Source organism: Macaca nemestrina, chromosome 13 (genome assembly GCF_043159975.1).
Source record: "Macaca nemestrina isolate mMacNem1 chromosome 13, mMacNem.hap1, whole genome shotgun sequence".
NCBI lineage: Eukaryota > Metazoa > Chordata > Mammalia > Primates > Cercopithecidae > Macaca > Macaca nemestrina.
Window position 1 is genome coordinate 85,105,969 of NC_092137.1, and position 14,684 is coordinate 85,120,652.

At 37.2% G+C, this 14,684-nt stretch overlaps 1 protein-coding gene across 10 annotated transcripts in view; it reads left to right on the plus strand.

Annotated features, from left to right (window-relative positions):
* LOC105465361 (dynein axonemal heavy chain 6) overlaps positions 1 to 14,684 on the plus strand; it is a 383,399-nt gene that overhangs the window by 79,420 nt on the left and 289,295 nt on the right. For all 10 annotated transcript variants that reach the window (XM_011713768.2, XM_011713766.3, XM_011713767.3 and 7 more), the window contains exons 5-6: positions 11,512 to 11,779; positions 14,527 to 14,661. In XM_011713768.2, coding sequence (XP_011712070.2) covers positions 11,512 to 11,779; positions 14,527 to 14,661 — 403 coding nt within the window. The remainder of the gene's footprint in view (positions 1 to 11,511; positions 11,780 to 14,526; positions 14,662 to 14,684) is intronic.

Genomic DNA, 14,684 nt, shown 5'->3' on the forward strand with positions numbered 1-14,684 from the left:
TTCAGATTGTATGGCAGAGCCTTCCCCAAAATCTGAGCATCTTTTGGGTCCACAGAATGCCTAAAACAGGACACCATGTCTCCTATACCTCAGTGTTTCCCAGTGTGTCTTTCCAAGTACATTAGACGTAAATGATTCTAATTGATAGGTGGTTAACAGATGTGCTCTGTGATCATGTAAATTTGAGAAACTTTGTTAAGTCAGTAGTTAGGATTAGGATTCTGATTAGAATCTTTGAAACACAGGTACATGACTTGAGATATTAGAACTATATCAACTTCTACTCTAAGCTCAAGACATGTTCCTTCTAAACAACTAGTTTTGTTCTCTGGTTGTTTTTAAACTTGTTAAAAGTACTTTTTAGGCAGCTTTTAAAATTTCACACTAGAGCTATTTTATCCTTTAAATTATATTACTATTTAGTGGCCAAGAACAGAAAACACAGATGCCAGCTTAAAACCTTCTGAAGTAGAGGCATTCTAGTTTATGTGTGAAATTCTAATTATTTTTTAAAAACTTTAGAATGAGGTATATATATTATGTAATAATGAACAGATCATTTTGAAGCCATATTATCAAAAAAACCTCACCAGGTTGTCTAACACAATGGCAGTTTTCTTAGGCTAATCTATGAAGACATTTAAATCTTTTAAGTCAAATTTGAGTCAGCAAGTGGAAACACTTTGGATTTTCATTTGGAATAAGCAAAAACCCTCCTTCTGGTTAATCAAACCAGAAATAAAACAAGCATTTCTCTTCCCTGGTTTACATTAGATCTATTTTTTCCCCAATACTAGTAAAAGCCAAGCATTGGTTAGATCTAGACTCCAGATTGTCTCCCTACCCTTTCTTCAAACACATGCACACACAAACATACATGCACACACATCCTGGCACTGCTCTGGAGCTATGGTGATTTAGTGAATGATGGTTTCATTTCATACAAAAATCTGAAGAACCTAGAGCAATAGCTCTTAGCCTTAGCTGCTCAATAGAATCACCCAGGCTCTACTTCCAGTTACTTATGATTTATCTGATCAGTCTGTGGTGGAGCCTGAGCAACAGCTTTTCTTTAAAACTTGCCAGTTGATTCTAAGATTCAATCACAGTTATGCCTCATGGACCTAGAGCACCTTTTCTCAAGCCTTCAAAGACTTGCTAAAACACAGATAGTTAAACCCCTAGATGATTTAACAGGCCTAGGGTGGAGCCTGAGAATGTGCAATTCCCACATAGTGCTCATGCTGCTCTTCCAAGGACCATACATTGAGAAACATTGACCCTAAAGCATTCTCCTAGTGATGAAACTTGGACGTTTCCTCTTAGTTTTGCTTTTGTTTAATTTTCCAGGTAGAAAGGAGTTCTTTACCAGATATTTTGCCATCTTTGGTTAATCAAACCAGAAATAAAGCAAGCATTTCTCTTCCCCTGGCTAGGTTAGACCTAGTTTCACATTGAGTCATGGCAAGGACCATCATCAAACAGATTGAATTTGATAAATGCAGAACTCAGGAAGTGGCCTGTTTCTTCCCAGGCACTTGCTTGCTTACCTTTATTCAATGAATACACCCAAATCATAATACTTAAAACCATGTAATAATGAAAATAGACAACTTAGAGTTGTATAGGGCCACAGGAGCTTATCTAATTCAGCCTTAAAGCAGGTAAGGAATAACTCTCTTTCTTGTAGAAATCAGAAATTTGAAAGAAGCAGGAGGTAACAGGGAACAAAGACAGATGTATGCATTCAAGCATGGCCTAAGATGAATATGATGAAGAAATCAGCCTAACTAAAGAGGATGATTTGTGTGGACAGAGAAGGAACTAATGTGAAACAGGAAGAGAGTGCCGCAAATACCTGGGAGAATAACTTGGATTTAATGACAGGAGCAATAAGAGGCTATTCAAGGTTCTTGAGCACAACAGTCACATGAGGCAAACCATGTTTCTGCAATATTAGTCTGGTAGATTGGTTTAAGGATGAGTAGAAGCATTTCCAATCACTGCAGTGTATAACAGATGGAACTGCTATTTGAAATAACATCACATTGAGGTTTTATTGTTTTGGAAGTCAATGAATTGATTTCAGGAGGAGAAAAAATTTTTTAAACCCCAGAGGGGTTCTAAGCCCCAAAGTAGGTTCACTTTGAGTTATATCCGAAATGAATAATAATAATAGGACAATGATTGACCTACACCACAAGGGCCCCAAAATTCTCTAAGTTCGTATGGTTATCTCAAATGAAACACACATACTTTTAGAAATTAATAGAAGTCTTGAAGTCTAAGTTTCATTTAAGATGGATACAGACAGGTTCCACTGTAAAATAATTTGACAAGGGACCCTTTGATCTTCGCTGAACAGCAAAAAAGCAGTACATATATTTTTTCCAATTATGAGATAGTAGAGCATAGTTAAATATAATTTTATTTGAGACGTCCATTTCAATCTAATTAGTTAGCTATCCAAGGATCTCTAGTTAACTAGATCCTAAAGTCATCTTCTTTATCTGAAAAGTAGGAATTTTATAACATAACACTTGAATTTTTAAAAAGTTTTCTTTTTGTTTCTTAAAGGAAGCCTACTTTTTCTGATTATCTCCTCAAAGAAAGGTCTTAGTGGAACAAACATCCAAAACCACTCTGTAGGAGGCAACTGAAGTTTGATCCTGAGTGCTAAGAAATGCTGAGGGGGCAGTCATCATCATAGGAGTTGTGGTTCAACTCCTGAAATGGATAAACACTTTAGGCAGAGCATGTAGGGCAAAACACGCCAGTCCAAGGAGTAGATCTGGGAGATGACCTCTCAGTAATGAACTGGAAAGTCTAAGAATAAGATCACAGAGAAATGTGCATACACTCTCTTTTATGCAAATCTTTTCCTGACCCTGTGGCCCCTTCTACCTACCGACTGGATTGGGCTTCAAGGAAGTCCCTGTTGATCTTTGGAAAAATAATTCCATTAGAGTAGCAGGAAACAAAACTGTTTTTCAGGAACTCTAAGAAGGAATGGATAAGGTGGATGTGGCCATTGACACACACCATTATAAAGGAAACTTAAAAGAAGAAGAAAAGTGTGGGATTTTAGTTAAGTAGGTGGAAGGGTCAAGAAAAGATTTTCTATATGCTAAAGGGGCATTCTGCACACTTTTAGATGTGGAGGAAAAGAAACAAAAAGACTAGGCAGAGTTAGAGAAAAGCGAGGTGAAACCTCTCCATCTCCATTTGGAGGAAAGCATGAGAGAAACAATCAGGGGGAAAAAACATGGTATGTTGAACTTCAAGTGAAGATATGAGAGGGACCTTGCCTTGTCTTCACATTTTTTTTGGTTATTTGTTTTGAAATAAAGTTTGGTGGTTCACAAACATTATTGTGTATTGCAGTCACCCAGGCATCTCCCTATCCTTGAGTCTTGGAATACATAAAGATTCTGATTCTGCGTTGGACTCAGAAATCTGGATTCTTTTTTTTTATTATTATTATACTTTAAGTTCTAGGGTACATGTGCATAACGTGCAGGTTTGTTACATATGTATACTTGTGCCATGTTGCTGTGCTGCACCCATCAACTCATCAGCACCCATCATCTCGTCATTTACATCAGGTATAACTTCCAATGCAATCCCTCCCCCCACCCCCCTCCCCATGATAGGCCCCGGTGTGTGATGTTCCCCTTCCCGAGTCCAAGTGATCTCATCGTTCAGTTCCCACCTATGAGTGAGAACATGCGGTGTTTGGTTTTCTGTTCTTGTGATAGTTTGCTAAGAATGATGGTTTCCAGCTGCATCCATGTCCCTACAAAGGACACAAACTCATCCTTTTTGATGGCTGCATAGTATTCCATGGTGTATATGTGCCACATTTTCTTAATCCAATCTGTCACTGATGGACATTTGGGTTGATTCCAAGTCTTTGCTATTGTGAATAGTGCCGCAATAAACATACGTGTGCATGTGTCTTTATAGCAGCATGATTTATAATCCTTTGGGTATATATCCAGTAATGGGATGGCTGGGTCATATGGTACATCTAGTTCTAGATCTTTGAGGAATCGCCATACTGTTTTCCGTAATGGTTGAACTAGTTTACAATCCCACCAACAGTGTAAAAGTGTTCCTATTTCTCCACATCCTCTCCAGCACCTGTTGTTTCCTGACTTTTTAATGATCGCCATTCTAACTGGTGTGAGATGGTATCTCATTGTGGTTTTGATTTGCATTTCTCTGATGGCCAGTGATGATGAGCATTTTTTCATGTGTCTGTTGGCTGTATGAATGTCTTCTTTTGAGAAATGTCTGTTCATATCCTTTGCCCACTATTTGATGGGGTTGTTTCTTTTTTTCTTGTAAATTTGTTTGAGTTCTTTGTAGGTTCTGGATATTAGCCCTTTGTCAGATGAGTAGATTGCAAAAATTTTCTCCCATTCTGTAGGTTGCCTGTTCACTGATGGTAGTTTCTTTTGCTGTGCAGAAGCTCTTTAGTTTAATTAGATCCCATTTGTCAATTTTGGCTTTTGCTGCCGTTGCTTTTGGTGTTTTAGACATGAAGTCTTTGCCCATGCCTATGTCCTGAATGGTACTACCTAGGTTTTCCTCTAGGGTTTTTATGGTATTAGGTCTAACATTTAAGTCTCTAATCCATCTTGAATTATTTTCGTATAGGAAGTAAGGAAAGCATCCAGTTTCAGCTTTCTACTTATGGCTAGCCAATTTTCCCGGCACAATTTATTAAATAGGAAATCTTTCCCCATTTCTTGTTTCTCTCAGGTTTGTCAAAGATCAGATGGCTGTAGATGTGTGGTATTATTTCTGAGGAGTCTGTTCTGTTCCATTGGTCTATATCTCTGTTTTGGTACCAGTACCATGCTGTTTTGGTTACTGTAGCCTTTAGTATAGTTTGAAGTCAGGTAGCGTGATGCCTCCAGCTTTGTTCTTTTGACTTAGGATTGTCTTGGAGATGTGGGCTCTTTTTTGGTTCCATATGAACTTTAAAGCAGTTTTTTCCAATTCTGTGAAGAAACTCATTGGTAGCTTGATGGGGATGGCATTGAATCTATAAATAACCTTGGGCAGTATGGCCATTTTCACGATATTGATTCTTCCTATCCATGTGCATGGTATGTTCTTCCATTTGTTTGTGTCCTCTTTTATTTCACTGAGCAGTGGTTTGTAGTTCTCCCTGAAGAGGTCCTTTACATCCCTTGTAAGTTGGATTCCTAGATATTTTATTCTCTTTGAAGCGAATGTGAATGCAAGTTCATTCATGATTTGGCTCTCTGTTTCTCTGTTACTGTTGTATAAAAATGCTTGTGATTTTTGCACATTAATTTTGTATCCTGAGACTTTGCTGAAGTTGCTCATCAGCTTAAGGAGATTTTGGGCTGAGACAATGGGATTTTCTAAATATACAATCATGTCATCTGCAAAGAGGGACAATTTGACTTCTTCTTTTCCTAACTGAATACCCTTGATTTCTTTCTCTTGCCTGATTGCCCTAGCCAGAACTTCCAACACTATGTTGAATAGGAGTGGTGAGAGAGGGCATCCCCGTCTTGTGCCAGTTTTCAAAGGGAATTTTTCCAGTTTTTGCCCATTCAGTATGATATTGGCTGTGGGTTTGTCATAAATAGCTCTTATTATTTTGAGGTACGTTCCATCAATACCGAATTTATTGAGCGTTTGTAGCATGAAGGGCTGTTGAATTTTGTCAAAAGCCTTTTCTGCATCTATTGAGATAATCATGTGGTTCTTGTCTTTGGTTCTGTTTATATGCTGGATTATGTTTATTGATTTGTGAATGTTGAACCAGCCTTGCATCCCAGGGATGAAGCCCACTTGATCATGGTGGATAAGCTTTTTGATGTGCTGCTGAATACGGTTTGCTAGTATTTTATTGAGGATTTTTGCATCGATGTTCATTAGAGATATTGGTCTAAAATTCTGTTTTTTTGTTGTGTCTCTGCCAGGCTTTGGTATCAGGATGATGTTGGCCTCATAAAATGAGTTAGGGAGGATTCCCTCTTTTTCTATTGATTGGAATAGTTTCAGAAGGAATGGTACCAGCTCCTCCTTGTACCTCTGGTAGAATTCAGCTGTGAATCCATCTGGTCCTGGACTTTTTTTGGTTGGTAGGCTATTAATTATTGCCTCAATTTCAGAGCCTACTATTGGTCTATTCAGGGATTCAACTTCTTCCTGGTTTAGTCTTGGAAGAGTGTAAGTGTCCAGGAAATTATCCATTTCTTCTAGATTTTCTAGTTTATTTGCATAGAGGTGTTTATAGTATTCTCTGATGGTAGTTTGTATTTCTGTGGGGTCGGCGGTGATATCCCCTTTATCATTTTTTATTGTGTCTATTTGATTCTTCTCTCTTTTCTTCTTTATTAGTCTTGCTAGCGGTCTATCAATTTTGTTGATCTTTTCAAAAAACCAACTCCTGGATTCATTGATTTTTTGGAGGGTTTATTGTGTCTCTATCTCCTTCAGTTCTGCTCTGATCTTAGTTATTTTTTGCCTTCTACTAGCTTTTGAATGCGTTTGCTCTTGCTTCTCTAGTTCTTTTGATTGTGATGTTAGAGTGTCAGTTTTAGATCTTTCCTGCTTTCTCTTGTGGGCATTTAGTGCTATAAATTTCCCTCTACACACTGCTTTAAATGTGTCCCAGAGATTCTGGTATGTTGTGTCTTTGTTCTCATTGGTTTCAAAGAACATCTTTATTTCTGCCTTCATTTCGTTATGTACCCAGTAGTCATTCAGGAGCAGGTTGTTCAGTTTCCGTGTAGTTGAGCGGTTTTGATTGAGTTTCTTAGTCCTGAGTTCTAGTTTGATTGCACTGTGGTCTGAGAGACAGTTTGTTATAATTTCTGTTCTTGTACATTTGCTGAGGAGTGCTTTACTTCCAATTATGTGGTCAATTTTGGAATAAGTGCGATGTGGTGCTGAGAAGAATGTATATTCTGTTGATTTGGGGTGGAGAGTTCTATAGACGTCTATTAGGTCTGCTTGCTGCAGAGATGAGTTCAATTCCTGGATATCCTTGTTAACTTTCTGTCTCGTTGATCTGTGTAATGTTGATAGTGGAGTGTTGAAGTCTCCCATTATTATTGTATGGGAGTCTAAGTCTCTTTGTAAGTCTCTAAGGACTTGCTTTATGAATCTGGGTGCTCCTGTATTGGGTGCATATATATTTAGGATAGTTAGCTCTTCCTGTTGAATTGATCCCTTTACCATTATGTAATGGCCTTCTTTGTCTCTTTTGATCTTTGATGGTTTAAAGTCTGTTTTATCAGAGACTAGTTTGCAACCCCTGCTTTTTTTTGTTCTCCATTTGCTTGGTAAATCTTCCTCCATCCCTTTATTTTGAGCCTATGTATGTCTCTGCGTGTGAGATGGGTCTCCTGAATACAGCAGACTGGTGGGTCTTGACTCTTTATCCAGTTTGCCAGTCTGTGTCTTTTAATTGGAGCATTTAGTCCATTTACATTTAAGGCTAATATTGTTATGTGTGAACTTGATCCTGCCATTATGATATTAACTGGTTATTTTGCTCGTTAGTTGATGCAGTTTCTTCCTAGCCTCGATGGTCTTTACATTTTGGCATTTTTTTGCAATGGCTGGTACCGGTTGTTCCTTTCCATGTTTAGTGCTTCCTTCTGGGTCTCTTGTACGGCAGGCCTAGTGGTGACAAAATCTCTCAGCATTTGCTTATCTGTAAAGGATTTTATTTCTCCTTCACTTATGAAACTTAGTTTGGCTGGATATGAAATTCTGGGTTGAAAATTCTTTTCTTTAAGAATGTTGAATATTGGCCCCCACTCTCTTCTGGCTTGGAGAGTTTCTGCCAAGAGATCTGCTGTTAGTCTGATGGGCTTCCCTTTGTGGGTAACCCGACCTTTCTCTCTGGCTGCCCTTAAGATTTTTTCCTTCATTTCAACTTCGGTGAATCTGGCAAATATGTGTCTTGCAGTTGCTCTTCTCAAGGAGTATCTTTTTGGCGTTCTCTGTATTTCCTGGATTTGAATGTTGGCCTGCCCTACTAGGTTGGGGAAGTTCTCCTGGATGATATCCTGAAGAGTGTTTTCCAATTTGGTTCCATTTTCCCCCTCACTTTCAGGCACCCCTATCAGACGTAGATTTGGTCTTTTTACATAATCCCATACTTCTTGCAGGCTTTGTTCATTTCTTTTTCTTCTTTTTTCTTTTGGTTTCTCTTCTCGCTTCATTTCGTTCATTTGATCCTCAATCGCTGATACTCTTTCTTCCAGTTGATCGAGTCGGTTACTGAAGCTTGTGCATTTGTCACGTATTTCTCATGTCATGGTTTTCATCTCTTTCATTTCGTTTATGACCTTCTCTGCATTAATTACTCTAGCCATCAATTCTTCCACTTTTTTTTCAAGATTTTTAGTTTCTTTGCACTGGGTACATAATTCCTCCTTTAGCTCTGAGAAGTTTGATGGACTGAAGCCTTCTTCTCTCATCTAGTCAAAGTCATTCTCCGTCAAGCTTTGATCCATTGCTGGCGATGAGTTGCGCTCCTTTGCTGGGGGAGATGCGCTCTTGTTTTTTGAATTTCCAGCTTTTCTGCCCTGCTTTTTCCCCATCTTTGTGGTTTTATCTGCCTCTGGTCTTTGATGATGATGGTGACGTACTGATGGGGTTTTGGTGTAGGTGTCCTTCCTGTTTGATAGTTTTCCTTCTAACAGTCAGGACCCTCAGCTGTAGGTCTGTTGGAGATTGCTTGAGGTCCACTCCAGACCCTGTTTGCCTGGGTGTCAGCAGCAGAGGCTGCAGAAGATAGAATACTGCTGAACAGCGAGTGTACCTGTCTGATTCTTGCTTTGGAAGCTTCCTCTCATGGGTGTACTCCACCCTGTGAGGTGTGGGGTGTCAGACTGCCCCTAGTGGGGGATGTCTCCCAGTTAGGCTACTCAGGGGTCAGGGACCCACTTAAGCAGACAGTCTGTCCCTTCTCAGATCTCAACCTCCGTGTTGGGAGATCCACTGCTCTCTTCAAAGCTGTCAGACAGAGTCGTTTGTGTCTGCAGAGGTTTCTGCTGCTTTAGATGTTGTTTAGCTGTGCCCTGTCCCCAGAGGTGGAGTCTACCCAGTAATCTGGATTCTTAATAAGTTCCCCAGATGATTTTGATGATGATGATCCAACCTTTGAAAGGGTTCTCATGTGTTCAGTTTTCAATGAACAGTAGAGATGTGTAAAGAAGGAAAAGACTTGGGGGCTTAAGAATGAAGTTCTGTGATAAGAAGAGAAATACAAATAAAAAGAATTTCTAAGTGGCACTGAGCGCCAAGTTAGAATTCAACATCATGGACCACAGCTACCATCTTCTAGAAGGGCCATCAGTAGCAGATAGATTGCACAGAGCAAGTTTTCCAGACATGCACCAGGGCTGTGGTCAGCAATTTATTCTTGTTTTTAAATTGCTTTGATGCCTGATGTTAATGAAACATCTGAAGTTGATTACAATTTCAGTGGCAAATTGAAGTTTTACATTTTGAGAGAATCACCCCAAGAATACCCTAATTGTATCTTTAGCTATTGACAATGAGAAAAGGAAAAACATGTAAAATGTATTCCATATTCCTCAGCAGCCCTGTGCAATACCTGGCATTTTTCCAGACATTTCTGAGGTGAGTTAATTAGAACACAGACAAAAAGTCAGATAGTGGAATCAGGTAAAAGCCGAGCAGGTTGAAGGTTTTCCGTGGCAGCCCTGAAGTTGGAGGGAGTATTCCTCTCCCACTTCGCACAGCACCATCAGCCCCCCATATCTCCTTGCACACTCACATGAACAGCTATTGGTTTAGGTTTGCTTTCATTCTTGTCCCCTGTGCCATAATTTAAAAAATATTTTTGTTACTCAGTTTTATTAAAATGAAAATAGAAATTAAAAACTAAAAATGATTTATACCAGTGGTTCTTAACTCTTTTATTAACAGACCCAAAACATAGAATTTTGTTCCAGTGTCTTAAAAACTGATCATACATATATACATGAATTTTCCGTAAAACAGTTTCAGGGATTTCGCAAATAACCTGACGGCTGTGTTAAAGGGCTGTGGCCCGGACATGGTGGCTCACGCCTGTAATCCCAACACTTTGGGAGTCTGAGGCAGGGAGATCACTTGAGGTTAGCAGTTCGAGACCAGCCTGGTCAACATGGTGAAACCCTCTCTCTGAAAATACAAAAATTAGCCAGGCGTGGTGGCGGGCGCCTGTAATCCCACTTACTCCAGAAGCTGAGGCAGGAGAATCTCTTGAACCCGGGAGGAAGAGGTTGCAGTGAGCCGAGTTCACATGGCTGCATTCCATCCTGGGCAACAGAGTGAGACTCCATCTCAAAGATAATCATAATAATAGTAGTAGTAGAAATAAATGGAATGGGATGGGATGGGATGGGATGGGATGGGATGGGATGGGATGGGATGGGATGGAATAAAATAAACTATAAAATGACCGTGGACTCCAGGTTCAGAATGTAGAGCCAAGGACTGAAAGATGTGGAAGATAGCTGATTTTCACTGGAGTGTTCCTGTCTAATTTCTCTGCAGTACATGTAATTTTTGCATAGTTTTAACACAGAAATAATTTAGGGCTTTGTTTTTGCCCTTAACCTTTATCTTGTTTTACTAAGCTCTCCTAACAGAAACATTTTAGAAAAATGTTGTTTTCCTAAATTCCTAAATATATTTTAATAAGATGCTATATCATATTTCACACTTGTTCTATTACTGAATATTTCTTGCATTCAATATTTCAGCATTATAACTAAACTTACAGAGAATATCGTTTTGCTGTAGGAAAAATTTTATTTTAAGCAATTTTAGAGAATCAGCCCTATTTTCATTGCTTCATTTCTTTCTCCTATCCTTTCTTCTGTTTTTACTTTGTTCTTGCTTCTTTTCTTTACTTGATCAGTTTTCTGTTACTCATACAGTTGAAAAATGTCCATGACAACAGTTGAAAGAGAAATATGATGAACTAAACAATTTATCAATAATAAATATTTTGTTGGTGATAAATTGGGCATATAATATTGGTCTTGATTCTTATCTCACCTAATTAATATTTCCTTACTTTTACCTTTCTCATAATTCTGTCCTGACTTGATAGTGTAAAATTCTTTTATGCTATTAATATTGAATAGTTTCTGAAGAGTTAATAATAGATAAAAATTTGGCTCCAGATAGTTTTAGTGTAGAACTATTAAATTTTAATAATTTATAGTCAATTCATTTTAATGTAAAAATCATGTAACTGAAATCATCAAGCATATTGCCACAGTTGTGAAATCTTTATAATAAGCCCAACTTGTTTAACTCATTTTCTGGAGTAATATATTTAATCTGAAAGTAGTTGGTTAGAATTTTTTAACTTTAAATAATGTTTGCTTTCCAGAAATGTTTTATCTCTGTAGAATAAAAAAGTAATGCAATTGCTTCATTTTGTATTGAATACTTTATTTATTAGTCCCAATTTTTATTTGTTTATAGAGTTGTAAGTTATGAGAACATCAATAAAAATGACTACTATACTATTAGCCAAAGGGCAGTAACACACATTTATAATGAAGACATTGAATTTATAGAAATTGATCGATGGGAACAGGAATATCTATATCACAGAGAACTCACTAAGATTCCCATATTTTCACTGTTCCGGAAATGGAAGGCTTTTAGTGTGTGGAGGAAGAATGTCCGCTCCAAGAAAATCACTGGATGTCGAAAATCTCTACAAAAAAATTTGTTCATTGTTAATCCTGTATGTATTTATCATTCATATTTTAAAATAATTACTTACAAAAAAAGAAAGTGTGAATTTATTATAGCTGTTGGTATAGACTGTTCTTGAAATCAAATATTTTATATTCTTAAGAGAATTCCCAGTTTTCATCCTGTATTGTCATTTAGGAGTCTAGCAATCTAGAGGTGTTTCTACATTTTAACTAGGGTTGCAAAATGCAAAAATAGAAGAGAGTTGGACAGGTCCCTTTTGATTAGAAGTCACCTCAGAGTTTTTGGATTTGTGATCCCCTTTGTTATTGATTAGGAAAGTTATATGTCATTTTGAGCAGAGTAGGCTGGTAACCTCTATTACTTCCCCTCATCTTTGAGACACTCGAGACTTTATAGTCCAAAATAAGTCAGGGCCTTGTTTTCATGGGTCAGTACCTCCCAATATATCATATGTTTCCTTTACAATGGATTCATACCGTGGGAAAATTTTTAATATTTACTTTGGACAACGGGGCAATCATGAAAACAAAACTGTGAAAAAATGTGTGACCATATTTAAAATTTCTATCTATTGAATTTCAACTTGCATTAGAAGTTTCTTATTTGGCCCCTAGGAATAAACAGCAATCATCATTACCGTCACACTCAGAGTTCTGGTCCTCAGCTGTCTATTTCTGTGATAGTATCTCAAGTTTGCTTTTTACTAGTCATTTCCTTCACTTTGCATATAGTAATATGAAAGACTGTTATCAACATGCCAGTCACACAATAGGAAAACATTCAAGGTCTCTGGCTAACATAAACATTAGTACAAGACAAATATATAAGATGGACTATCTCAAGTCATCCATTCCATTGTGCATTCTGAATTGTGAAAAAATATTCCAGTCCTTCTTGACATGAAACTCAAATTTCATTAAGGATCCATCAGTCATTTGAAGTTCTTTTACCATCTTTCATCTTTTACCATGTCTTGAACACTACATATATCATACATGTGTTGCTAGGTATGTAAAATAGTTCATTCTTGATTTGTCTTCTATCAATCCTTGAGGCATGTTCTCTTATTGTGCTGAGAGTTTTCATTCTGTGTCCATCATTCATACCAGTGGTGTTTCAGCCTTTATAGTATCTTCTCTTAAATTTAGTCCCAGCAGACTAGAAAGCTCTCATCCTTTTAAGCAAGGATTGGCCTAAATAACAGAATCATTGCAGTCATTTAAGTGTGTATTAAATGCTGTAATCACCCACACACTTACCACTAGTCTTATATTTATAATTAGTTAACTAGGGCTGATTCCCCTAGAAAAGGTTGAAGGGAGACATACTGTCCTTGTTTTCTTTTTATGATTTTTTTTAAATAACCAATTTTGTTGGCACCTGTGCCTACATCATTTCCTTATAACAGTTTTGATATATAATTTACATACCATACAATTCACACATCGGAAGTACACAGTTCTGTTATTTTTAGTATATTCACAGAATTGATCAACCATTACCACAGTCAATCTTAGAATATATGCATCGCTCCAAAGGAAACCTCATTACCCTTTAGTGGTCACTCTATTTCTTTCTGACCTTCCTGTCCCTTCCCCCAATTATAGGCAACCACTAATCTACTTTCTATCTCCATAGACTGGCCTGTTCTGTAGATTTCACATAAATGGAATCATACAATACACTTGGCTCTCAGTGTCTTGGGGGACTGGTTCCAGGACCACCCCAGCAAATACCAAAAATCCACGGATGCTCAAGTCCCTTATATAAAATGGCATAGTATTTGTATATAACCTACAAACATCCTCGTATATACTTTGTCATCTCTAAATTACTTTTAATACTTAATACAATGTATATACTATGTAAATTGTTATTATACTATATTGTTTAGAAAATAATGACCCAAAAAGTCTATTCATCTTTAATATGGACACAAGCATTGTATACCCTACTACATTTTTAATCTACAGTTGGTTGAATCCATGACTGTGGAACCCGAGGATACACAAGGACTGTATGTAGTCCTTTATGACTGACTTTTGTTTATTTAACATAATGTTTTCAAGGTTCTTCTTCTATGTTGTAGCATAGCATTTTTAAAAGTTGGCAAATTATATTGGATATACCTATTTTATTTGTCCATCTATTGATGGATATTTGGATTGTTTCCACTTTTTATCTATTATGAATAATGCTGCTATGAACATGCATGTACAAGTTTTTGTCTAGACATATGTTTTCATTTTTCTTTGGCACGTACGTAAGAGTGGAATTGCTGGGTCATTAGCAACTTTATGTTTAACCTTTTGAGAAAACATGGAGCGGTTTTCCAAAGCAACTTGTTACCCAATAACAATTTAATGTTAAATTTGACTTTCTTCTGTGTCCTAGCCTCTTAAGTTAATAGATGGGCCTTTCCATTATCATTATAACTGGACATTGTAAAGTACTTAAGGTAACACCCAGTTTTCTATTACTTGCCCTCAATTCCTTAAATCACTTGCCGTATTCCTTAAATAGCTGAAAGGCATGTATGTGTTTTCAAAATCAAAAGAAAGGAATTCGGACAAATTAAATATGATAATTCAAGGAATACTTTTAGAAAAGAGTTATAGAAGTGATCTTTTAACATATGTATTTTGTAATTGTAGCAAAAGTTCACACACAGAGGTGTTTATTATCCTTAATAACCATTCTTGCTTTTTGAATGTTTATACTTTTAAAGTACAGAATATTTTTACTAAATAATAAATTCCTATTTTCATTCAGCATTTGCGACCAGCTCTTCTTAAAATAAATGAATTGTGTTATTATTTGAGTTTTATGGGACTCTGTTATATTGAAAAGTGTCACACGTACACCCTGCAGGAATTTAAGGCCGCACAAGTCATACGCCTAGCAGAGGTAACAAATTTTGTCTATAAGAA